Source organism: Alnus glutinosa, chromosome 8, assembly GCF_958979055.1.
Source record: "Alnus glutinosa chromosome 8, dhAlnGlut1.1, whole genome shotgun sequence".
Lineage (NCBI taxonomy): Eukaryota > Viridiplantae > Streptophyta > Magnoliopsida > Fagales > Betulaceae > Alnus > Alnus glutinosa.
The window spans coordinates 23730383-23758255 of record NC_084893.1 but is presented as its reverse complement, the minus strand read 5'-3'; the positions used below and the strand labels follow the sequence as shown (position 1 = coordinate 23758255).

The 27873-nt window shown below is 38.0% G+C and overlaps 1 protein-coding gene across 3 annotated transcripts; it reads right to left on the bottom strand.

The window, feature by feature from the left end:
- Window positions 1-345: 345 nt before the first annotated feature.
- Window positions 346-16551, bottom strand: LOC133875700 (uncharacterized). 3 transcript variants are annotated; one of them, XM_062313907.1, is made up of 21 exons: window positions 16394-16551; window positions 15719-15849; window positions 13360-13416; window positions 7819-7846; window positions 7500-7622; window positions 6712-6823; window positions 6457-6494; window positions 6261-6314; window positions 6072-6140; window positions 5786-5902; window positions 5597-5665; window positions 4522-4601; window positions 4159-4287; window positions 3796-4075; window positions 3118-3207; window positions 2854-3021; window positions 2172-2299; window positions 1933-2065; window positions 1425-1549; window positions 1129-1311; window positions 346-681 (listed from the first exon to the last, which is right to left on the bottom strand). In XM_062313907.1, the coding sequence occupies exons 2-21, from the start codon at window positions 15811-15813 to the stop codon at window positions 642-644; spliced, it is 2118 nt and encodes a 705-aa protein (XP_062169891.1). In that variant the 5' UTR covers window positions 15814-15849; window positions 16394-16551; the 3' UTR covers window positions 346-641. The 3 variants fall into 3 exon arrangements, with proteins under 3 accessions (XP_062169891.1, XP_062169889.1, XP_062169892.1); XM_062313905.1 differs by having other exon boundaries at window positions 15719-16015; window positions 16394-16530; XM_062313908.1 differs by lacking the exons at window positions 7819-7846; window positions 13360-13416; window positions 15719-15849; window positions 16394-16551 and having other exon boundaries at window positions 7496-7609.
- Between the last annotated feature and the right edge of the window lie 11322 nt (window positions 16552-27873).

Here is a 27873-nt window from a genome sequence, read left to right as displayed (position 1 = left end):
TAAACCTTGGCCTCAGTGGCGGACCTACATATGCCCCCCAAGCCCCAAAATTTTCCCCCCAATTTTTTTTTTTTTTCAATTTATCCCCCCTATATTCACAAGGCTGGGTCCGCCACTGCTTGGCCTACAGCTAACTTAATTTTGACACTGAATTATCCAGCATAAACCTAACAAACTTGAAAAAACGACGACTTTGGCATGTGCTACAAAACAGCCTTAGCTTCATTAGTTAGTCAGAGGAAACAATCTAATTAGTTGTGGTTGGAGTTTGGAATTACTGAGAGTGCTGAAGAGAGAGAAAATTACAAAATTTAAACCATCGGAAGAGTTGACAAAGATAAGCCATAGCAAAAAGATCGTCCTCAACATGTTTGGTCATTTATTCACCACAAAGCAAACAGAAAAATATTTAATAAATACAATTATTGGTGATAATATTACAATTTTAATGTAATATTAGCAAACCCCTAATTATAGCAATGCTGCCACTACAAAACAAAAATGTGAAAACGAAAAATAATAATATAAATTTAATAAATACAGTTTCTTACAATGATGATATGTACATCGAATCAGAATAAATGCATAAACAAGAAACACACTACAAAAAAAGATGTGCAATCATGGACAAACATCTTCAATTAAGCTGGGTTGAGATCCCGTGAAACTTGGCCTTGCCATCTGCATAAAAAAAATTAGCCACCTTATTCAATATTAAAAATTAAGTAAAATCTTCCCAAACTAACAGGTGTGAGGGGCAGAATTGGGGAAGGGGCAGCAGTCAAACAATTCCACCTGAAAGTTCAAGCACATATACATATCGAGTTGGACCTTTTAATTGCTTATCTTAATCTTTTGACTAATGCTACACTTCACAGCCATGTCACACCAGTTGACATGGCATGTTTTAAGTGGCTTACACTTTCTTTATTTTTTTAAGTAGTTGGCATTATAAGTCAGTTAAAACACGTCATGTCAACCAGTGTAACATAGGTGTGATAAGTTGGTGTGAAGAGTAACATTGTTCTAATATTTTATGTTCATGTGACATAATCTCATGATGAGTTTACTAAGGTATGAGCACTCTAAAATCAAAATACAACCATCAGAGAGAATCACTTGACTAACCTTGAGAGCAGAAATCTTGCAAGTGGGCTTAAATTGGAATTTGAATTAAGTTCCTTGTTCTGTAGCTTTTTCTTGTTATCCGTTTCTGAATTTGCATTTTGCATTTCTTCAGGCATTGTCTTGCCCTTGGTGAACAAGCGAGCAGCGAGCTCCTGTAGGTCTTTCAATGAAGACTCCTTTGAACTGCAGAAAATTTATCTTCTACATGAATTTCTATATATAACAGAACGAACCAATTTAAGTGACAAGACATTGGACCAAGATGAGAATATGGGGAAGCGAACAGAGATATGAACCTTGCCAATTGCTTAAGCAAACTCTTTACAAGACCTTCACAAGATCCAGGCTTCTTGCGTTCCATATTCATGAGTGAATTTGCAACAGCACGCACAACAGACCCTTCTGGATCGTCAGCAATGGCCTACATTATACACACCAAATAGGTGGTTGAAGTCACTCATTGAACACTCAAAACTTGAAAACAAATGCATGATGATGATATCTTATAATAATTTATATTGTATGCATCAGTATCAGTGACAGAATATCCCCCAATTACGTTTTTAGTATTAAAAATCTCTTTCCAGTCACAGTATCATTTTACCCCCATTATCAGAATAATTAGGCCCCACTTCACTGACAAAAAGCTAATTATGAGAATCTGCACCAAACATGAATTCATTACAGGAAAACCTATAGCTCATTCTTGACAAATCGTAATTAGAAAAAGCAGCTTCATATCACCCAACAAATAAAATTACAATTCGAGAAAGTGATGCAAAGAAGGCACTTTTGGGTGCTCACCTCTTTTAGTGAAGGAATAAGCAAAACCGACAATGGCACAGATGATGATGCTATTTTTAAACTTTCTTCATCATCACTTGCATGCTGCGATCTTGAAAATCCTTTTTGTGCATCAAAGTATTCACGAGAATGTCTGAGGTAGAAATGTTGTTCTTTAAAAATTGTAATAACCAAAACCTGTTTTTTTTTTTTTTTTTCTGCAGCAGAAAGACTTGCAGCATGTCAGCAAATAGATGTACCTGGAAGAATCTGGGCTGCTTGTCATCTGCTCTCTTATATTTTCCTGCCAGTCATTGTTGATCTTTCCCTTTGCAGATCTTTCTCTGGCATTTCCTCTCTTCAACCCTCCTTGAAGTGCAGCCTTTGCCTAATTAGACATATCAACCAAATAATTGAAAAGCTTTTCAACATGAGTTTAGCAACACATTCCGGCCTAGGAAAGCCAATAATAATATCAAACTCTGATATTGATCAGCAGAACTGTCAGAAAGAAAGTCAGGAACCCAAGTGGTAAAAAAATTATTCAACAGGAAAATCTTTAAAAATGTCAGAATAAAACCTGTAGAAAGATCATGGAGTTTAATGAGAAAAATAAAGGGTTAAGATGTCACACTCGGAGTAATCAAACAAACTTTCATAAATATATTTGGAAATATATACAAATTTCTTTGGTTACTTCAGAAAATGCAATAAACCGATGCATGAAGACGCATCTAAACCATAATTCACATAAGAACAGGCTAGGGAGTACTCTTTGGGTTCAAGACCCACTGGGTGAGTAATTTACAAATAAAAAGGCATCTAAAACATAATCTGTGCTAATTCAATGTTGGGAAGTTAACTCTTAATTATTTATGTTTGCTAGGCACATTAGAAGCTAACATAAAAAAGATTGAAAGCAACATGAAAAACTAAAACAACCTCTGCAAGGTTTGTCGCACTGTCTTCAAATGAGGCAGTATAAGTTCTCTCTTGAATTCCCAATCTGGATTTTGGAGTCCGAGGAGAGTCAGAATCATCATGTTGGCCACGGAAAACTACAGTTCCACTGGTAGATGAATCTTCAAAAGACGTGTACGTGCTGCTAGACTACACAGTACAGTTAATTCAAATCAAATGCTGGCTAGCATGGCAAAGGGAAATAGGCACTTCAATTTTCTAATAACAACCAGACAGAAAACATACTGGCATGCTTTGATCGCGAAACAGAGATGACTGAGATTCCCTCGGCGATCGAATAACAACAGTTCCTGACCCACTCTCAAATAATTCATCCTGGAAATTGAGCAATTAAAATAACATTAGAAGATTTGACACTGAGAGGTTTATTGTACATCAATGTTTTGAAAACAACCAATTAACTTGAAACTTGGATAATCAAACTTTTATGTAGATTATTAGAAGCTCAAATTTGGTAAATTTAGCTGCTTAATCTAATCACAAGACTTGAATAATCCCAACCACTTCTGCTTAATTTAGTCACAAAATTAAATCATCTTATTGTATGGTTTTTCCCTCCAAATAATGTACAAACTCTATTAGGCAACTCCTGAAAAGCCAAGTGTTTGATTAACCCAGATAATCACATGTGCCAAAACCTAACTCGATTCAGCATTAATCTGGGCATAAAAGCACCCCAAGTATTAGCTGTAATACATACATAGATTGGCTAAATTTAAGCATGTTGAGTTAAGGGTGACAATCATAGCTTGTGCTTCAAGTACTGTAACATCCCCCAACATAAAGTAGCCATATCCCCTATCTTTCGTTCATGATATAAAACAACTCCCTAGAGCCAAAAAAAACAGGCAGAGTTCGACAAGAGAGAGAGAGAGAGAGAGAGAGAGAGAGAGAGAAGATTACATCTTCATGGTAATTATCCGGATGTTCATTGTGGTATGCTTCACTAGCATTTTTCCCATAGGACAAAAACGCTGGCAATGCATGATTTGCATTTCCGGATGCAGGCAACCCTTGATTACCACTCTCTAGATTTCTTCTTTGAGCAGCCTGATTATATAAATTTTCTGGTCTCCTTTCTCTTACTGGAGGCGGTCTTACAACACTCCGAACAGTCCCTGTACTCTGTGATCCACTAATGCTGAAGTCCCATCCAGCATTTTTCAGGGGTTTCCCCTGACCACTGCAGTAGAAAATGTAAGAGTTCAAAAAAAAAAAAAAAACAAAACAAAACAAAAGCAAAAGTAATCAACAGATTCAACACACCTGGCTCGAACCGTTTCATCTCCTCTTGGATCTTTTGTCACCTTCACAGTATCAGATGCCTCAGCTATAGCTTTAGGGCCATTCCTTGAAATGTCTTCATCTTCCTTTATTTGGTATTTTGGACGCTCTCTATCAAGAAAATAAAAGGCAGGATGTTAATAATTGCACCAACACATCATTTTAGCATTTTATTAGCATGATAATCATGCTGGTGCACACATCTCAGAAAGTGTTATAAGAACTGAGACCTCGAGTGCAGTTCAGGATGTTTCATTGATGTTCACTCACTTGAACTTCAATAACCAAATTCATAAAGCAGAGAGAAAAAGTAAAAGAAAACAAGCACAGAACAACATATTGCACCTTATTCTCTCCAGAAGTCTTGGACTCTTCCTAGCATTCCTAATGAAACGGTGTTTGAGAAGTTCCTTGGCACTTGGCCTCTGCAATTGATTAAAAAGAATAAAATAAAAATAAAAAAATTACAGAACTCAAAAAAAGCTAGAAGATATTGTGAAAAATGACATAAAACACTTTTTTTTTTTTTCAATTTCTAATGAAGACTTGCATTAGATGTGAGGACCTTTTGCCCCCAAAGCAACTAGCCAGGCTAGAATTGTTTACTTGATAAATGTCATATGATTTACCATGCAAAAGAATATTCGACAAAAGAGCTCCATACGCATTTTTTCTTCACAGTACATAAGAAAATATATGGCATCCAGATAAAAAGAAGTCTGCTTATATGACAATAACCAACTCACTTCAAAAATTACAGTCAAAATGATAAAGAGGAAGAAATTATGGCCGACTGGATTTGCATGTGTTAGTGAAGTGGCAAAACAGTTCTATGTTGCTCCATCACCCTGCTGCAAAGGACCTAGGAAGCATCAACACGGATATGGGATACACATGATACGATACAGACATAACGATACATCAATTCTTGAAAATCTAGGATACAATATACAAAAATACTTTAATTAATTAATATATAACTAACATTTTTAAATACAAATTATGCTAAAAGGTGTAAAATGTCTAAATAATTAGATTCATAGAGAGAGAGGATTAAAGTAAAATGCAGTATCCAGGAGTATCCATTTATGTGTCCGATGTGGGTACGGTTACTCGTTTAAAGTATCTATGCTTCCTAGCAAAGGACAGCAGTCAGCTCATTTTGTGCTCTTCGGTGTTAAATGGGTTATGCTGAACAGTGAAGACGGTATTTGCTCTACTACAATGTTGGCAAAGGAAGCCCAGATGGTCCAAGGTATTGAATTCAATTGAATAGGTCCAATGTGGAAGGTATAATTACCATTTCAAAGACATGCACTATGTGATCATTTGTACTCTACTCTCCACACCCCAGAATATTCAACAGGGAAAAGAATATGAAATAAAAAGTGGGAGATATTTGGAGGCAGTAATTACTTGCCTCTGCAGGTACTTTCTTCAAACACAACGAGACAAATTCTTTCATAAAACGGGAAAAGTGCTCATCCAGCTGCACAAAAAACACAAATCATGATTCTTCTAAAATATGAAGAATGATGTTTCCATCAGGCAAAGAACATCAGTATTCTACATTCTTTACCAAGAATAATCAAATGAGTAATAAGATAACCTGTGGTGGATTTTCTCGAGGTATGATAAAAAGCACTCTCATAGGGTGAAGATCTGCGAGTGGAGGTTCCCCTTTGGCCATTTCAATTGCAGTTATCCCCAGTGACCAGATATCTGCCTGCATCAAGAAAAGGGTGCCAGTGTGACAAAGTTCAAGGCCTCAACAAGCTGACACAGAGAAATTGAGGTGAAAAAGGGAAGTGAGGAGTGGGCTTGAGGTTGCAAGAGCAGCAACACAAATCAAAACTCCCAAAAGAAAAGATTCAAAACACTGTTTCCAGAGATACCTTCTCATTGTAACCGTCTGAATTCTGAATAACTTCTGGTGCCATCCAGAAAGGTGTTCCTACAAATGTCTGTTATTGTTAAACAATTAGTGCATCACCAAAAAACCACCAATTATTCCACCAAAATTTTGAATTCGCATATCCCAACAGTTAACTGATTAACAGTTTAGCTTCGGCAAAATGGAGTACCTTTCTTCTCGATATAGTCCTTGTTAATTGTGCAGAAACACCAAAATCTGCAACCTGTGACAAGGTCACCCACTCAATGCAGAAAGCCACAAGCAAACCCATGTAACTCAACTCATATTATCTATGTTCCTCCACTTAGTCACCCTTCATACAGAATTAAGCAAATTGTAGTCCTCATTGAGCATAAAAGTTATACCTTAACATCACCATTCTTGGTCAACAAAATGTTTGCCGCTGCAAAAATCATAATATAGGCGTCAAAACAAGATAATTTACAAAGAAAAGGGAGAAAGTCACTTGAAAAATTATTATGAAGCTGCAGTTGGAGGGGACCAAAAAAAAAAATCAAGCACTGTATATCAAATGTACAAAATATTTAATAACAAAATAAATTTGGAAAATTTCTCAGAATTTCGGCTATATGGATATTCAGAGAAAGGGGGAAGAATACCTTTAATATCTCTATGGATCTTTCCTTCATTGTGCAGATATTCAATTGCATGCAGTAAGTCACGCAATATGCAAGCAATTGACATTTCATCCAGCGGAGGACCTGACTGGAGCTGCAGAAGCAAAGGCTCTGTTAGTTTCAAGAAGAGTATATGCAATATAGCATTTTTTTTTTTTTTTTTTTTTACGGTAATGAATATTGTCATTGATGAAAGGAGCAGGCTCAAGCATACATAAAGTACACAGGAGAACATCTATGCTACGTAGAGAATTATCTACAACACAAACATGCATGTGTAGATAAGCACATGTTTGCATTCACAAAGACGCGCGCAGAAAAGAAAATAACAAGGAAAAGAAAGAACTCAATCTATCAACTTCAATTAGAAGTGCCCCTTGATATTCAAAAGTGTGCAGAAGATATTACATTGGTAAAATAATTAAGCAAGCCCAAATTTTTTTTTTCTTCTAATGACGGGGAACCCCTCTAAGGCAGGGCCACTTCGTGTACCCACCCTTGTCGAGTAAACCTCAGACTAGTATAAAGCGACCCCTCCACACGGATCGGGTAAGACTCTGGCTTCGCCGGAAGGTATAGCTCCAAGGAATTATTTGCACCCAAGAGGACAAACCCAAAATATAACCAAATATAGAGGAAATACAATTTTTATTGACGTTGCACAATAAAAGAGAGATCTCATTTTCATCACTACTCAAATCCTTAAAAGAGAGCAACTTCAAACTTTCATGCAATAAACATGTAGAAGCAAGTCAATAGAAGTAACCTACTAGATCAGCAACAGAGCCACCAGCCATATATTCCATTATGATCCATAGTTTAGTTTGGTGGAGATAGGAACCATAGTACTCAGTAATATATTGAGATCGACATTGTGACAAAACAGAAATTTCCTGGCAATAAAATAAGATAAATGAGCAACATAATCGTTTATTTATTGAAGATTTGAGCCAATAAGCTGTAACCCAATGGCACTTTCTCCCATCATACGAACAGGGTGAAAGGTAAGAACCACAAGGTGAGTTTGTAACTTCTAAAAAAATAATGGCAGATTTGATAAACTAGGAGAACAAAACTGTGAAGTAATACCTTCTGAATGTCTTCAATTTCATCCTCTCTGCAGAAGGAAATGGAAAAGCTAGTTTTAGACATTGCTCATTAAGCAAGAGTCAGACAAGCATCGAGTAAATATGAAGCATGCTGTAGACTGGAAAGTGTTCACTAGCTAACAAAGTCACATAAAAAGACAATGAAACAGAGAAAAAGAAGCATGTCGTCAATTTATGTACTACAAGAAATAAATCTAATAGGAAAATTGGACCAAATCAAACGTGCATTAAATAGGAAAAAAAGCCTGATTCACCCCCAAGTGAAACGCACGTTTCGGCCAAGGTTTAAACCAACTTTTAAGTGGGTGGCAAAGACGCGGGCTGGGGCTGCTGCTTCTTCGGGCAAGGGCCTGGGTGCACAACCTCCGCCCAGCCCAGAGGATCTCAAGGCTGTGATGCTCTCCCTCATCTCTGGGCTCACCGATATCGGTGTTAGAGGTAATGTCTTCAGGTCTATAGAGTGGCCTTGTGCTTTTCGGCAATTGGGCTCTCGCTTAGGCATTGAAATTGATAATGTGCGTATTAGAAATGATGGTTTGAATGCGAAGGTGGTTTCTGTAGAGCCAGTGAAGTTCCCTGCTACCAGTCTAGGTCCCTTGGGTGTTGACTCAAATACTAATCCTGCAGAGTGGGCTATTGTGGTTCAAGGGGGGAAGTAGGTTCCTTTGCCAGACTTTTCTCCTGCCGGAAGGTGTATGGTTGTGATAAGAATTGTGTGGAGGGGGGAGGGTAATCGTTTGGATATGGGAAAGGGAATTGTATCCTCTAAGGTGGATGGTTGTGATAAGGATTGTGTGGAAGGGCTCAGTTCTTGTGATATAATGATCCCACCTTGTATGGATATGGAATTGTACTCTCAGGAGAAGCCTTTGCCATTGATCTCTTACCCCCAAATGCAAAGCTTTGAGATTGGGGAGATGATTATCAGCGTGTGGTGACGAAAGTTAGCGTGTGAGGATTGTAGTGTTCTTGATTTTGTCGGAGTTTCTGAAGCTTTTTCTGATGGGTTATTTGGGCTATTTTTACGTTGAAACAAAGGCATACGAGACTCGGTTTGGAGTTGGATATTCCTCTTATAAGTAGGTCTTTCATGTGGTCGAATTCTCGGGATCCTCCCTCTTGGTCTAAAATTGATAGGTTTCTCATCTGTCCAGTTTTTTTAATTATCTTTTTTTTTTTTTTTGATTATCTTAGAAGAGGTTGCCTAGAATTGGCCCCATTCTTCTTGATTGTGAAGGCGTTCACGGTGGTAGAAGGTATTTTTGAGAATATGTGGCTAAAGTCGGAAGGCTTTGTAGATAAGGTGAAACAATGGTGGACTTCTTACCAATTTCAAGGTTCCCCGAGCTTCATTTTGGCACACAAACTTAAGGCTTTGAAAGCAAACTTAAGAGTCTGGAATGAGGAGGCGTTTGGCAATGTGGAGAATCAAAAAAAAAAAAAAAAAAACTTCTCTTGGATGAATTACAAGTTCTTGATGGTTTGGAGAAAGAGAGAGCATTATGTGATCATGAGAAATAGAGGAAGGATAAAGTTGTTAGTGATTTGGAGAGAGCTACATTCTTGGAGAAGGTGACTTGGAGGCAGAAGTCAAGGCCACTATGGTGAAGAGAGGGTGACATGTGCATGAAGTTCTTCCATCAAGTGGCCAACTCGAAGAGGAACAACTCCGTTGAATCATTCATGGTTAATGGTACAATTACATCCGATCTTGCTAAGATAAGGTAACACATTGTGCAATTCTATGATAGATGGTTTACCGAGTAGTTCAGGTGGCAACCTAAGTTGGTCTGTCTTTTGATTCTATTGGTGAGGATCAGGCTATTTGGTTGGAGAGGAAGTTTGAGGAATGTGAGGTCCTTAAGGTGGTGAAAGCTATGAATGGTGATAAGGCGCTGGGTCTTGATGGTTTTACTATGGCGTTCTTCCAATCTTGTTGGGATATTCTTAAAAAATATATAATGAATGTATTCCATGACCTTCAAGCTAGAAGCAAGTTTGAAAGAAGTCTCCCATTCGGAAGAAATTCGGGGCTATTGATATTAAGGATTTTCAACCTATTAGCCTAGTGAGTGGAGTTTACAAAATCGTTGCAAAAGTTCTAGCTAATAGGTTGAAAATGGTTATGGAGAAGATTATCTCCAAGCCCCAGAATACGTCCATCAGGATAGGCAGATCCTAGATTCAGTTCTTATAGAAAATGAATGTCAGGATAGTAGGATCAGATCTAGAGCGTTGGGCGTGCTTTGCAAATTGGATATTGAGAAGGCTTTATAATCATGTCAATTGGGATTTCATGTTGTATTTGCTGAGGAGGTGCGGCTTTAGGGAGAAATGAGTAGGTGGATACCGCACTGTATTTCTTTAGTGGGTTGTTTGTTATGGTGAATGGCACACTGACTGAATTTTTTAGTAGCTCTCGTGATCTAAAACAGAAGATACTTTGTCTCTTTTGTTGTTTATTATATCATGGAGTCTTTAAGTAAATGATCTCGGCTAAGTGGACCGGGGCTTTCTATCTGGTTTTTCTATGGGGTATAGGAATCTTGGTGCAAACAACATCTCCCACCTTTTGTTTGCGGATGATACTTTGATATTCTGCAGGGTAAATTCAGAACATTTTTGCTACTTGCGTGGCTTGTTCTTACGCTTTGAAGTTGTATCTGGCTTGAAAATTAACCTGGCTAAATATTAATTGGTTCTTGTTAGTAATGTCAACAATGTTGATGGTCTGCTAGTATCCGGGTTGCAAGGTTTCCTCTTTGCCTTTGAAATATCTTGGCCTTCCGCTAGGAATTTCTTTTAAGGCCATATCTATTTGGGATGGCATGATTGAGAAGATTCAACATCGTTTGGCTAGCTAGAAGAGGATGTACTTGCCCAATGGTGGGAGGATAACTTTGATTAAGGGCACATTATCCAATTTGCCTACTTATTTAATGTCTCTCTTTCTCCTCTCTGCTAATGTTGGCATTGCATATAAAAGTTCCAGCAGAATTTCATATGGGGAGGGCTCAATGAAGAATTCAAATTCGACTTGATTAGCTAGTCTAAAGTTTGTTCTCCGATCTCTGAATGAGGGTTAGGGGTTCGGAATTTACTTTTGCTCAATTGAGCTCTATTGGGAAAGTGGTTGTCACGGTATGTACATGAGAGAGGCCTTGAGAAGAGTGGTTGTGGATTCTAAATATGGTAGCGTGGAGTGGCTGGTGTTCAAATGAGGTTCATGGGCTTTATGGGGTGGGGTTATGAAAAATATCAGAAGCTAAGGGGAGTTTTCTAGCCATACGAGATTCAAGGTAGGTGGTGGCTCCAAAATTAGATTTTGACATGACATGTGTAAGGATCAAGCCCTCAAGGTAGCTTTTCCGGTCTTGTTCTGTATTGCCCATTATAAGGATGCTTCTGCGGCAGATCACTTGGATTTTTCTAAAGACTCTCCACAATGGAATGTTAACTTTATCAAAGCAGCTCATGACTAGGGTCTGGGAGGTGGATTTGTAGTCCTTCAAATTGAGACAAGAAAAAGAAGACAAGCTATGTTGGGTTCCTTCTAAGAGATGGTTGTTCAATGTTAGATCTTTCTACAATGTTCTTGTTCCCCACGATAGTACTCTTTTTCCTTGGAAGAATATTTGGCAGAATAAGGTTCCCATGAAAGTGACGTTCTTTGCTTGGTCAATCACTTTAAGGAAAATTCTCACCATGGATAACCTAAATGATATGTCATATATGTTGATTAGTGTTGTATGTGCAAGAAGAGTGGGGTGTCAGTGAATCACATTTTACTCCATTGTGAGATTGCTAGTGCTCTATGAAATACTATTTCCAGTTGGTGTAGGATTAGTTTGGGTTATGCCTCGAAGAGAAGAAGACCTTTTAGCTTGCTGGAGAGGGCAATTGGGTAGTATTCAAAATATTGTAGTGTAGAAGATGGTTTCGTCCTGCCTAATGTGGTATCTATAGAGGGAAAGAAATTATCAAATTTTTTAAGGCCATGAGCATACAGTGGTAGGATTAAAGGCTTTTTTCTTCAAAACACTTTACAACTAGGCAGCTGTCTTTGACTTTAATATTTCTAGTTTTCATGTTTTTCTTGATCGCTTTTCTTCTTCTGGTTAGGCATATCCCTTGTAGAGTTATTGTGTACTTCTTTATTTGGGGTAGAGTGGGTTATGCCACGATCGGTATTGGACTTGTTGAATAGTTGGGGGCCGGCGATAGGGTGTGGTCGTGCTAAAGAAGCTTGGCGGTTAGCTCCTCTGTGCTTATTGTAGTGTATTTGGAGGGAGTGGAATGCGCGGCTTTTGAAAATGTAGAGACATTTATGGTGGAGCTACGGAAGCGGTTGCTCAATACGTTATATATTTGGATAGCGTCCCATTATAGTTTGAATGTTTTTACTTATATAGACTTTTTAAAATTATTCTCTGTTCGTCTCTTTTAGGGGTTCTCTTGTATACTTCCCGTGTATAAGGGTTGCGCCCCTCTGCGCTTTTTTATAAATTGCAATTATTTATAAAAAAAAAAAAAAAAAAGAGCTATTGTGTACTTGGGTTGCACCTTTGCGCTTTTTAATGAAATTGTGTTTACTTATAAAAAAATAAAAATAAAAAATCTAGCACATGAATTAAAGACTGCAATGCACCATTTGATTAGTTAAACATGTGTGATAATGAACTGTCAAAAACTATCAAAAGCTTCCTAAGATATTCTGTACAAGAAAGGAAATACAGAAGACCGATGGTGCTTCTTTCCCTTGGATAATTCCACAATACAACAGACTCGGTCATGGCAAGTAGACAACCTCCACATCTAGAGGAGAATACATGTTGTTGGTCAATGAAAACAATGGTTCAGGTTATTAGCTTATTCAATAATAATTTTGAATGCAAAAGGTTAAAAAATAGGAACATGAACCCTCTAAAATGTCCCCGAGTCCCCTGGATTGGGATACAAGTAATAGAGCATGTTGAAACTTACCACCTAGGACTTGAGGACACTGATAAATTGTCAAAGATTCTGGCTGTTCTTCTTCAGTATCCTACTGTTAAATTATGTAGCATAGCACATCCAACACAAGCATTGCTCACTCTTATTAAGGCAACAAAAGGACATAAGAAGAAAATTGTGGGCAACTTCTAGTTAACACAGAATATTATCCTTTTAAAAATGTCATTTGGGAATATGCCCAAACGTTTTTATCAGACACATAACAGACACTCCTACTTGTTTCATGTTTTGGGCAAGGGCTTAAAATATTTTCAAGTGTCCATGCAATAATACTGGTTTTTAGTATTCACACAACAAGGTATCAAGCGGTCCTGGGCATTTTGTCCTTCACTTTGTGCTTTTCAAAAAGTTTTATGTCAGAAGAAGAAACAGCTCCTAAAGTAAAACAAAAACCTTAAGTTCATTAAATAAATAAAACATTAAATAATCTCAGAAAGAGCAAGCATCTGATGCTTAAATTTAAAATCTAAAAATTCGAAAACAAATACGTGGGAAGCTATCTACTTACGACTCTTCCAAATCAATTACTTTAATAGCTACTTCTTTTTTTAGCTCCTTATCAAACCTGCAAATCAGGAAAGGCATCAGGGTCATCAGCAAAGTAGGCAAATGTTCATCAGATTATGATGATTGAACTTCAATGACCAGCTTAACTAGACATTAAATTTTCATGATCACTCAAAAACTACGATTAAATCTGTACATGAGACAATCATGATCACTCACAAACTACGATTAAAGCTATCATGTATATCCATCAAAATCATGGGATGTATTGGTATCTGACGGGGCCAAAGAGTCAAACAAGTGAATGCACCACTCAAATGAAAGCAACATGTCCCATTGCTTCAAGTATAAAACAAAATGTGAATTTAAATAATTGATTTGGAAGAAGTTGATTTCCTGCAAAAGCCTTTCACTTAGAGCCCAAACAAGAAGTTGATTTCTTCAAGATATCATTGATTTATTTAAACAATTATAACAGCCTAGGTATAGTGTAACTTCTTTTTACTAGTTTTTCTTCCTTGCGTGCCCCATGTACATCATTTTGCGCCTTCTGAGCTAAGGCCACATAAATAGTAGCATGCACACTTCCAACACATCATGCATTGGCCATAGATAATTCCCAATAGATCTAGCTTGTGCAACTAAAATTGATAGAGGGGATAGTGGTGCCACCTCAGCCTTTTTTATACTTGACATATTTGGTATAATCTACTCAACTCAACTGAACTAAGTCATTGTCCCAACTAATTGGGGAGGACTACATGAATCCTCAATCTTCATTTGTCCCAATTGAAGGCCAGTGTTCACCTATTTGATTTAATACCATATCCATATGAGTAGGACATGAACACAAATGTTCTCCTTAGCTATTACAGGATAAATGTTTTATCCGAGATAAGAAAGACCTAGTGAAATTTGTCCTAATCAATTTGGTTTTAAAGGGGGGAATATAGCATTGCAATAGCAAATGTGAAATATCTTATTGTCAAAACCAAGGTTCACCAATCATCTTCCTCAATCCACTCTGAAATTTTTTAAGGGATTGAAGCTCACTACTATACAGTAGCACTAGCTTCAGCTTCACTTTTTGCATGAGGCATCAATAACTCATTCTAAATCCTTCACACCAACGTCAACAATGAAAACTCTTACAAATGAAGTACCCTACTTCACATCAACATCCCGAAGAGACAACAATCATTATTCCCTCTTAAATTGCATGGTTCCACAAAAGATACAAAAACTGAATCTTCTGATAAGTACTAAACACTACATAAGAATACTTCCTTTATTATTAATTAACAGCGCAAACATAACTTAAACCAAACAGTTGTTTAGGGACACAAGCGAATCACTCAAATCCAAAAGTGCGCACATAATCTCTTTACAACACTATTACCTTATCTCAAATAAGGGGCATATCTAATCACTTAGAAAACAGGTAAGTTACTGGTTTTTTGTTGTGTCCTAAGCAAGCAAAATATTTCTACACTGATCACATGGTCTATATCAAGGATCTAATGACTTCATAACTCTGGAAAAGTTAAGGTTCTACCCATAGATCCCACAATATGATTAATACACAACATGACCTGAGCCACTAATTCAACCTTACACTGTTCGCTGTGATTGGTACAAGCTTTGGCTAACTGAACTACCAGATTGAAATGGAAAATGCAAGTCAAAAAACAGCAATAGAGCGACCGAGATTGAGAGCCAGACCCAACAATCAAGTGTTCGGAGTGATAATTTGTAGTACCAGCTCCTAAATGTATATTAAAATTGAACAGTGCATGGCAAATTTAACTATATGCATTAACAGTTTAATTTGGCCTAAATCTGGGAGAAGCATGATTCTATTTAGGCTCTTTTTATTCTCACTGGGCAACATACTAAATAAGAAACAAGTTCCTGCTTTTGTATTATACTGTGTTAGAAAAAACTATATAATTGTTCTCTCTTGTATACATACAACACATGTACTTGGGCATTGTGTCTCTACGCTTCTTCAACAAATTGCTTGTTACTTATGATTTAATTATAAGATCATCACTTTTTTCTTTACATAAGTGAGATCATCACTTTTTTAAAAATAACGGCATATTATATAGCATTATCATGATGCCACATTAAATAAATTTAAAGTTGGGTCTTGAACTAATGATCTCACCCTCCATCATGTTTTTACAAGGGGAGGAGGGAAACATAAGATCACTATTCTGCAAAAGAAACAATCATGAGGATCTCAAAACCTTGAATGGATGGCAAAACCAATAGCAGTACATAAAGTTCACCAAGAAAGCAAATGCGTATTACAATACAGAGTGATTAAGAAGAAAAATGGCACCAATAACACTTACCCTTTATAGACGTCACCAAATGATCCTCTCCCAATCAGCTCCAACGAACCAAATCTTGATTCTGCAGCCTCTATAAACCCTGCCGCATCGGCCATCTTCACAAGGAAACCCTTTCTCTCCTCACTAACCAACTACACAAATCCAAAACATCAAACAGAACAATGCTGAAACATGAACTCAAGCCGAATGCCACAACATTCCCACATTCTCCAAAACCCACTACCAATTCACAATCCCAAATTCACAAAACCCCAAATGGGTCTCAATAAACCCAAATGTTGGCTCCAAATACCAAATCTGAAACAACATACGCAAGCACTAAATGAATCGGCCCATGAACTCTCCCGCAAAATCTTACACAAAGCACACAATAAATCCCATATCCAACAATGAAAATTTTCAAAAAAGAAATATAAAGGGAAAAAAAAAACACATAACACAATGTAAAGAAGCTCTTGGACTCAAAGCAAACCACATGGGTCTGACATAATTTTCCAATACTTGTTAGGTAAAATGAGAGAATGATAAAGTGACAGCCCAACAGAACTGAATTACAGGACACACATACGCAGGCGTACAGAAATTCCATCAAAAAAATGAAAGCGAAACGACAACGCACATGTGCCTTAAGGCTTTGGTTTTTGAAATTTTTGATGAATTGGGTTCAAAGCTAACCTGGGTTTCGCTGCACGGAGAGAGCGAGCAAAAGAAGAGACTTTGGGAGCATCAAATGGATCAAGAGGAACTATGCGTTGGTTTAAGGAAGTCTCTTTGTTTTCGTTCTCAACGTAATTATTGGTACAAAGAAAAAAAAAAACAAAACAAAAAAAAAACTGTGTAATTATTTAATGGAAGAAAATACTTATTAGTCTGGCTGGAGTTCCGGTTCTTAAGAAAAACCGGTTTCCAAATATCTTTTTTTGGTCCTAATTTCCATAAACCTTAATGCACTGTTTTCCCCTTTTGTTAGAGAGAACCTTTTTTTTTTTTTTTTTTTGGCCAAATAAGGAAAAAAAAAAAAAGAAAAAGAAAAGAGGAGGAAGAGTTTATGGATAATATCATTAAGTTGATAATATCACTTGCTTGTATTTTCTTTTCTCTTTTTCTCTTTTTTTTTTTTTTTTTTTTTTTTTAAAGAAGGATTCATTGATAAACCGTTAAAAACCTTGCTCGGAGTGCCGAAGGATAATCCTCCAACCAAACATGATCCATCGTACCAAAAATGGCCAACTTGGCCAAAGTATGAGCCACTAGGTTGGCTTCTCGACAAACATGTGTAACCTCATAACACTGCAACCCAAACAACCGAGATTTAACATCATCAAGCAAGTGACCAAACGAACTCAAGCAGGAAGAGGCCTGCCATAAAGCCTAGACCACCCACAAAGAATCACCTTCGAAAAGAACCTGTTGAAGGCCTAAGTCAAAACACAAGTTGACACCATGCCATAATGCAACTACCTCCGCACCTGTTAGATCTATGATGTAAGGGATAACCCTGGCCATGGCAACCCGAACACTCCTCTGCTCATCCCATAATAACCACCCCCACACCCATATTCTTGGAGGTCTTGCACAGCGCTGCGTCCCAGTTCATCTTAAAGAACTCCTCTGCAGGGCGAGTCCATTGAGACTGCCTTATATCCTGAGGCTGAGTCGACCTAGCATAAAGGTTATTTGCACTCTTAAAGTTTTCCACAGCCTCTAGAGCAGACATACTGACCTGTGTGGGAGAACTGAACTCTCTACCAAAGATTATTGAGTTCCAACGTAGCCAAAGGAACAGGGCCACTGTGAGAGCTACAAGAAAATCATCATCATGCAGCCAAACTTTGAGCTGCTGAAACAACCCCAAACCATCACTTTCTAGCAAAGAAAGCTTCTGCAACCTTAAAGAGCATTCCTGCCACATAACCACGCAGCAGGGCAACTCCAAAGAACATGTCAAATACTCTCAGTACAATTAGAACAAAGAGGACAAAGGGGGTCAGGCACAATATGTCTGCGATAGAGATTTTCCTTTGTGGGGAAGGCATTCGCGCAAAACTTCCACACAAAGTTTTTAAGGACCCTCGGACCATCTAAGCTCCAAATAATTCTCCAAACCTTAGCATTCTCTTGTGAGGTGGAGCACTCCCCTCGAGTAGAAGATCTTCTGGACATCTCCATATGATATGCACTCCTGACTGAGAACCGGGCATTAGAGTTTCCCAACCACACCAGCTTATCTGGCTGCCCCAAAGGACTTAAAATCAGACTGCAGATGGTATTAGCTTCTGTAGCAACAAAGGAGCTTCGTATAAGAGGGACATTCTGGCCAGTAGTAGCCGGATCAATGAGACATCTGACCTTTGCCTCCGGGTCCAAGCCTTCCACCGGAGATTGGACCTGATAAGAAGAAGGAAAAGGCACCCACTTGTCCCCCAAAATCCTTATGCTTTCCCCATTCCCCACCCTCCAAAATAAACCCCTATCTTAGACCTTCCTAGCATTAACAATGCTACGCTAGGCGTAGGAAGGACTGTGGCCCAACCTGGCACTCAGAAAATTGCTCCCCCTAAAGTACGTCTCCCTCAGAATAGTGGCCACCAGAGAGTTAGGAAATTGAAGCAGTCTCCATCCTTGTTTAGCCAACAAAGCAGAATTGAAAACCTCAAGATCCCTAAACCCCAGCTAATCATCGAATTAAGAGTTGTGCACAGGGTCTTGGGCAGTTTAAAAACACACATACTATACGTGGGGATGGCCTGAATCACAGCCTTGATTAAAATCTCCTTACCTACCTGAGAGAGAAACCTCTCTTCCACCCCTCCAACCTTTTCTACACCCTGGTTTGAATGCTAGCAAAAGTATGATTTTTGGAATAGCCAACCGTTGTTGGAAGTCCCAAATACTTCTCATATCCTAGCGTAGCAGAAATCCCCACAGAGGAAGCAATGAACTCCTGGAACTCCTTACATGTATTCTTGCTAAAATAAATAGTTGTCTTAGCACTATTCAAATTTTGTCCAGAGGCCACCACATATTGGTGAAGCAGTTTCATAATGTTCCCCCACTCTTGGAAGTTAGCTCGGCAGAAAAGAAGACAATCATCAGCAAAAAAGAGGTGACTCAGTCAGAAACTGTTTGCTGAAACTGGCACACCCGAAATGAATCGCTCCTACACGGCCCAATGCAATAAGACACTAAAGCATTTAGCACAAAACAAGAAAAGGTAAGGGGAGAGAGGATCCCCTCGCCTTATACCTCTAGTGGGAGTAATCGGACTAGAAGGCTTGCCATTAATCAAAATAGAGTAGGAAACCGTAGAGACACAAGTCATGATCAAAGTGATCCAATTTTCAGCAAAGCCTAACCTGCGCGTAGAAGCCTCAAGGAAAGACCATTAAACTCTGCGTATGCTTTTGTCATGTCCAATTTGATGGCCATATATCCCTTCCTTCCCTTCATGCGTATGGCCATTGTGTGAAGGGTCTCATAAGCAACCAAGATGTTGTTGGAAATGAGCTTGCCTGGGACGAAAGCACTCTGGTGCTATGAAATGATCGATGGCAGAACTACTTTTAGCCTGTTAGCCAGAACTTTAGCTATAAATTTGTACAATACATTGCACAAACTTATAGGACGGTAGTCATTGACGGATTCAGCAAAGGAGTTCTTTGGGATCTGTTGTAAGTTTTATAAGTATTCGCAAATGTACGAATCGTTTGCAATAAAGGGTTTTGCAAGTGCGAGATCGATTCCACAGAGAAATGGTCAAAAATCAAGTTTTTGTTTAACTAATCTCATTGTAACCTAGTTCCAAATGTTGATGTTCAAACATGCAAAATAACAACTAAGTTAACAATGATGATAAACTAAATACAAAATGAACTAAGGCTCAAGAATCCACCAAACCAAATCCAACAACACAGTCTTGTTTTCTATTTAAAACACCCAAAGAACACTTAAGCTTTGTATTGTCATTCAAGTACTTAAGCACATGTGCTAGAACCATTTAATGAGTCCAACTTAAATCAAAAAGAGTACCCATTAGAAATCAAATCATTCATTATACCCATTCAATGAACAAATCACAATGGATACCCTATTTCAAACCGACAACTCGATATACTCATTGGTTGAAACACATTAAATGCCCTACAACTTCAATAAATTTGCATTCACTTTAAGACATAAGCAATAAAGAGAATGAAACTTGAATAACATTTCACTAAAAATGGAATGTACAAATAGCTTAACAAGAGTGTGAGTGTTATCAATGGTGAGGCTTCATCCTCAACCTTAGTTGAGGGTTCTAGCCTACCATGACTAAAAACACCACAAAAGCTTGAAGAAACAGCATAAAATCAAATGAAACTTAAAAGTAAATAGTTACAAAATAGAAAGAGCTTCTGAAATGAAGCTAAAACTGAAGAGAAAATGGCTTAAACTACTGCCCAACTCGTTGGCTTTCAAAGGGGAGAATGTTATGGCTTTATAGAAGAGCATTAGGGTTTGAAAGCCATGTAGAAAGACTCACCTACCCCTCTCTAGGGTTCCTCTCTTGCAAGAGACAACCAAAATCATGAAACCAGTGTGCTCTGCTGCAGCAATCAAAAGAATAAGTGTTTTTATCATAAGAAATGGTCTAATTGGAGTTCTGGTACAAGTCTGTGTTTTTGCTAGTTCTGCAGGTTGCGCTCGAGCACACTCGAGCTTGAATGACTTCCCTACGCACATCGTGGTGCGTTAATGGCTGCTGGTAGCTAGTGCACTCGAGCTCACTAGGCTTGAAAAGCTCTTTTGCACTGCATTGTTATGGGGTGACGGCATGCTGTGGGCGCGTGCACTCGAGCTCAATAGAGTTGTGCTCGAGCCCATTGCCTTAAAATCTGAATTTTCACCTTTTTTTAACCTCAAAACCTACATTTTTCACTTAATGACCTGCAAAATGCTAAAACACGAAAACGAACAAAATACATCTGAAAATAACAAAGCTAAAGGCCTAACTCATGCAAATTAAAGGATCCAAATATACAATATTTGGCACTCATCAGGATTAAAACAACATGAGTTGCATTGATAGAAAGATCGAACCAGCCATGGTTAAGAAACTCCAGGGCTACATTACGGACACCCTCCCCTACTGTTTCCCAATGATGTTGGAAGAAGCAGACCCCAAAACCGTATGGATTGGGCGCCTTAAGGGCCTGCATTTGCGCCACAGCATTGTCTACTTCCTCAGCAGTGAAGGTCCTAGTAAATCCTGCATTCATAGCTTGAGTCACCCGAAGAGTAACCACTGCCATGCAGTTGTCGATACCCCTAGTACCCTCCGAGGTGAACAGAACCTAAAAATGCTAACAAAAAGCCCTCTCAATGTCTGCATGTTGAGTCCACAGAATTCCAACCACATCCTTGATCTTCTCAAGTCGATTAGTTCTCATGTGCTAAGTGGCCCAAACGTGGAAGAACTTAGTGTTGTGGTCGCCATTCACGAACCAATTTCTTTTTGCTCTCTACTTCCATCTGGTGTCCTCCATCTCCAATAAAACATGAATATCTTGTTGGAGCTTTTTAATGCTCTCCACATTACCTAGATGCTCCTGGCACTACAATCTCTCCAGCCGGCAAGAAATGGATTTTATCTATCTGCCCACAACCCCATATTTCACAGAGCTCCACGTAGATAAAGCCGACTGACAGCCCTCCAACTGGAGCCGAGCTATTACCCTCTCCCCTCATTCTCCAAGCTAATTTCACAATTTCCAAGCATTCTTCATCCAAACTCCACCCGACCTCAGACCTGAAGAGCTTTGGAGTTCTCGTATAATAAGAGTTGGGTAGGAATTGGATCCATAATGGCTTATGATCAGAACTCCTAGTAGGGAGTACATTAACCACAACCTCCGGGAATTGGCTACACCATCCTTCCGTGGCTAGAGCTCTATCCAAACGTTCCTTCACAAAATCTGCTAAGTCTCATTGATACGGGCAGGGCTAATCAACGACCTCCACCAATATCTCAGGAGAAAAATATTCCCAAACTGTATACCTCTTGTCCTTCTTGCACTGTGAGCCTTCCTTTGGTTTTAAGGCTGACTTCTCCAAACTCCTCTTCTCAGATAGAACTCTAGCATCTAAGCTCAGATTATGTCCTGAAATCTCCTAACGCGCAAGTCTCTTCCAGTGCTTAATCCTACCTCCCTCTGACTTTCCTAAAGACTGACGTTGAAGAGGAGAAACACAACGTGCTGAATCACCCACTAGAGCAAGCTCCATGTTCTACCCCTTTGACTGACTAGGAGACAGCTTTGGGGACAACTTCAATTCTGGTTTCTTCATTGGAGCTTCTAGAGGAGCTAGGGCCACACGTGCTTCTGAAACCATGACAAGTACGACACTAGTGTTAATAATAGTTATAGGCTGCGCAATCTTCTTACACGTGGAATAAATCCCCTTACTAGGTCTCGATGAAAGTTCGGATCTATCCTTATTAGTTTGGGCCTGCCAACTGTTACGCCTAAGACCATTGTCAGGCCCACCTTTGGGAACATAAGCCCGATTTGAAACCTATTTTGAAATTTAGTAACCGCCTTTCTTGCCACCAGTTACATTGCCATAAAAAGTGAATCTCGAACGGTCCTCCATTTCATTATGGGAATTGCTCGTTTTGGAATGAGAAAGAGGCCTAGAGCTAGCCTCCGAGGATACCAGAGGATTTGACGCCACTAATGGGGGATTTTTTGAAGATGAGTTTCCTTTTTGAGAATGTCCATGCTTAAAAGGAAAGTTTGACATCGAAGCCTTGTCCGTTGCCACTTCACGACCATAAAGGATCGGAGAAAGAGAAGGAGAACGTGACGCCCCTTGAGTGTCAAATATTACTGGAGCTCTGGAAAAATCGTCAGCACGGAGCCAGGATCCCCAAGCTAGAACCCATTCTGTGTGGCTGTGTTTCTTGGGCATCTTCACCATACAACCCTTCTCTCCGTGAAGGATTCTCCCACCCCTGTAACAAAAAGAGGGAAGCTTCTCGTATTTAAAGGAGACCTAACAAGAGCTTCTCGTTAGGAGTAAAGCACGCCCTTGATCCAAAGGTTGATACAGATCAATATCGGCCCGGACACTCATACACCTACCCCAGTCAACGTCGTCCTCAGCCACTGCTACGTCCTCCACCATCCCTAAGGTTCCGCCTATCTTGACGCCTACTCCACTGTTCATGCAGCCAAAGGGAATGTCATGGATCTGAACCCAAATAGGCGATCAAGAAAAGCTCATCTGTGACGGGGGCGTCTTTCCATCGAAATCATTCAGCACCAAAATTGTCCAATCGTAAGACCAGGGACGCCCATCCAACACTCTTTACTTGTCCCCATCCTCTCTGAACTCGAACAACCATAGATTTTCGAGTATCTCCTTAAAGAAAACATAACCGTCAATGTGCCAAACACGTAGCAACAAGGCTTTGAATGCCTCTTTGTTGAATTTCTTGTCTATACCAAATCTCCCCACCAGGTATTTGGCTCTTTTAGCACGTAAATCAACAGTTTCATCATCTGAAATAGGGATCCCATGTTGTTCACCCCTCTTCAATGGAATCTTTCCCCCGAAATCCCTACATACCCCGTCCATTTTCACTCTTGTACCTTCTCTAGAGAGGGAACGATGAAAAAGAAGAAAGGGTGAGGGCACAAAACTCCTATGCCAGCAACCCGAGAGGAGACACCACTGACAACTCTAGAGGTTCATAGAGAGAAAACCCTAGAGAGCCAGACGAAAACTTAACCATAGCCAAATTGACAAGGACAAATTACATCTTGTATTTTCTTGATCAATGCATATCAAGTTAATAAAACGATGTAGATGTAAAATTAGTCAATGTAGTTTTATTGAGTTCCAAATAACTCTATGAAGTTTAAAAAGTGACAGGAAATTTAATGTGATAAGTAAAAAACATAAATATGTCCTTGAACATAACTTCCATCCAAAATTTTGACGAAAACTATTAGGATTTTCCATCAGTATCAATCATATTGTGGCACGTGTCACCTGGTGTAAGAAACCAAATACAGAGAGGGTAAATGTTACAAGTCTCAACTTCAAAGACTTGTCCAAGGCGGTAAAGAATGAATTCATCAAGGGGTTGCCGAAATTGGATAAGATAGAGAAGACGTTGTGCGGTCCATATAAGATGGGTAAGCAACTCAAAGCCTAGAACAAAAAGACAAAGTCAATCCACACTTATAGAACTCTCGAATTGCTCCATATGTACTTGATGGGGCCATCAATAACTAAAAGCATTGGAGGAAAAATGTAAATCATGGTGATTGTGGATGACTTCTCCAAATTTACATGGGTCATCTTGTTCCATGAGAAGTCTGAAGCCTTTGAACAAGTCAAGGCCCTCTTTAAGAAGATTCAGAACGAAAAGAGATACTGCATCAAGAGGATTATAAGTGACCATTGTAAGGAGTTTGAAAAAGCCAAGTTCATTGAATTCTGTGACGAGAATGGTATTATGCAAAAGTTCTCTGCACTAATCACTTCTCTACAAAATGGTTTTGTCAAAATAAAAAATCAAGTAATTCAAGAGATGACTCGAACCATAATACATGGCAATAATTTGGCTACATATTTTTTGGGATAAGCTATCAACATTGTATGTCATTTAATCAATTAAGTCTACTTGAGACTTGGTACAAACAAAACTCTGTACAAATTGTGGAAAAGGAAAAAACTAATTGCCAAATACTCTCATGTTTTCAGAAGTAAAAGCTTTATATTGAGAGATAGGGAGAATCTGGGCAAGTTTGATAGCAAAAAGAGATGAAGCAATTTTTTTGGATTATTCTTCATCGAGTAGAGCCTATTGGGTGTAAAACAAAATGACAAAAATAGTAATGGAAACCATCAATGTGGTGATTAATGATCACTCCTCAGATACAACTTATGAAGGGGAGGTACAAATTGAAGAAGATAGTAAAAAAGTGATTGCTAAGAAAACTATTGAAGACTTGGGTAAACATTCTGACACTAAAGAATTTGAAGAACCATCTACTGCTAAGCCCAAGATGATTACTGGAGAATCTCCTTCAATACTTAGATTAAATCACCCTGAAGAGAACATATTGGGTGGTCTTAATGAAGGGAAAAGACTAGGCCTCGTTTGATTCGCGAAATAAGTCATTGAAATAGAATGACAATTCCATTGGAATAACTATTCATTTATTTAGTAAGGACCTATTCCTTGGAATAACTATTCCCTTACGAAGAGGAATAGTTATTCCTGAGGGAATAGACAACCTTTTTTTTTAAAAAAAAAAAAATCATATTTTTTTTTTTTAATTTTTCCAAACTAAACTTAAAAAAAAAAACAAAAAAAAACAAAGAATTTAGATCAGATATGTGGGTGGCCGGCCACCCATAGATCTAAGGTCCAACATGTTTTTTTATTGTTTTTTTAAGATTTGAGTTTTGTTTGAAAAATAAGAAATTATGTACGTTTTTCAGTAATTTTGGGTCAATTTCAATTGTGGTATATATGTTGTCACCAAACTAAGGAATTTGAATAATTATTTCATTCCACTCTTCTTCATTTCCAATAATAACTATTTATTTTCTTAATGGAATATATATTCCGCAAACCAAACGAGGTCTAAGGAGTCGCGTGATCAATCAGGTCTTCTATACTTGTTATTTGTCTCAACTTGAGTCCAAGAAGGTCAATGATGCCTTAAATGATGAAAGCTGGGTAGAAGCTATGCACAAGGTGTTTCATCAGTTTATTCAAAATGATGTTTGGAGCCTAGTACTCAGGCCTGCTGACCACAACATCATTGGTACCAAGTGGATTTTCAAAAACAAATCTAACAAACACAGTACTGTGGTAAGAAACAAGACTCATCTAGTAGCATATGGATATACTCAAGTGGAAGGTATTGATTTTTCCGAGACCTTTGCTCCAGTTGCTCGCCTCGAGTCGATTAGGACTCTTCTTGGAATTGCTTGTCATCTAAAATTTAAGTTGTATCAAATGGATGAGAAAAGTGTATTCCTGAATGGTCTACTGCATGAAGAAGTGTTTGTGGCTCAGCCAAAAGGGTTCATTGATCTACATTAATCGCATCACATATACAAGCTGAAAAAGGCACTGCATAGGTTAAACCAAGCACCTCAAGCATGGTATGAGAGGCTGACTGCTTATCTCTTGGACCATAGATTTTCTAGAGGACAAGCTGATAGAACTCTCTTAAATAGGAAAAAAGGAAAACACTTGTTGGTAGCTTAGATCTATGTAGACAACATTGTGTTTAGAGCTACAATATATTCTCATGCTCATGGCTTTGAAGCTAAAATGAAGAAGGAATTCGAAATAAGTATGATTGGAAAGCTAACTTATTTTTTGGGTCTTCAAGTCAAGCAAACAGATGAAGGCATGTTTGTGTCTCAATCCAAGTTTGCCAAGATCTGGTTAAGAAATTTGGTTTGAATGGGAAAAATCACTTTGCGCACTCTAATGAGCACGAGTGTTAAACTTGGTGTGGATCCAACAAGAAAGAGTGTTGATCAAACTCTTTATAGGAGCATGATTGAGAGTTTCCTGTATCACACTACTAGTATAACAGATATTGTTAGAATATATTTTGGGATTTGACTTCATAGATTTGGTTGTAATTTATTGTAATCTCCTATAATCATATTTCATTCTATTTAAATTAGATTTGATTTGATATCCTACTTTTTATGTAATCAGATTTGATATTATCTCCATAGTTGTATCATTCTCATATACCCTAATTATCCTATAAATATGAGCATTTTGTACTGTAAATTTAATTAATGAATAAGAGCAAAATGTAGCCCATAAGGCTTTGTCCTATGAACGTAGGTCATAAACTAAATCACGTAAAATTATGTCTATTTTATTATTCTGTTATTTTCTTTTAATTTTCATAGCCTTATGTTTTCTTTCAAATATCTCCTTCAATGTATGAATACTTACAATATTCCATGCAAATCCCAAGAAATCACTCCTGACAGCTGTAAGTTGTAACGAGAGAAATTTATTATGTGAATGGCACGTCAAATTATAGGGTATGATATTCGAGAGATACAAATAAAACTGTTGCATTAGATTTTGTAATCACTTACAATTAATTGGTATACCTATTTACTAAATATGTGGATGGCAATAGCTTTGAGGCACTTAGATAAGCAATTGGTGTGCGTGACCTTAGTTAGAGGTCACTGGACATGCTTAGCAGGAATGGCCTCACCTTGTTGATCATTCTATGGCATGTTTTTCTTTTTGTTTTATGATTTTGCTTGCCTTGCATTTAGTTTTTCATTCTTCTATTTGTGTCTTCTTCTTCTTCTTCTTCTTTTTGGTGTGTGTGTGTTTGCGCGTGTGTGTTTTGCATTAGTTTGCATAATTCCCTTTTTATAGTTTTTTTTATTAAAAAATAAAGGGAGGAAAAGATTGTGTGAGTGAGTGTTCTTGTCACTTGCACAAGTTTTTGAATCATCATAATCTTTATTGTCTTGTATAAATAGATATTACAAAGTCTAATATATATTTATTTTTTTACATGAGAGTTTAATGATATTTGATGGAATGTGTGTGCTTATTTTATTTTGCATGATTGGTGTGTCATCTAAATCATGATTTAGTTTTTGCACTTGTTTTTTTGTTCCATTGGGTTGAGTTTGGCTACATTGGTATATGTTTGGTAGGCAACCATATGAGAGAGGTCAACAAGCTTGTCTGTCAAATTGACTAATGCACTAGTTTAACATATGGCTAAAAATCATGCACCTTAACCTATAATTGAACATTTGAAAGCACCATTTGAATAAAAAGACAATTCCAAAATTTTGAAAAAAATAGTAAAAAGTTGTCTAAATGTGCCTGTCTTATCTTATATAATTAGTCATGACCATATTGTTACGCCTCCCAATTAATTAATTAAAATAATTAATTCATAGTGCTTCTATACTAATAAACTTATAATTATCTGGATTTACTACATTAAACACTAACTATCAAAGTAAAATATAACAGAATAATAATTATGTGAGTCGAAACTAAAATATCTCCAAAAATATCATTCACTACCATCAATGCAAAACACAAAGCTTCCAAATAAATATAACTACAATATTCAACA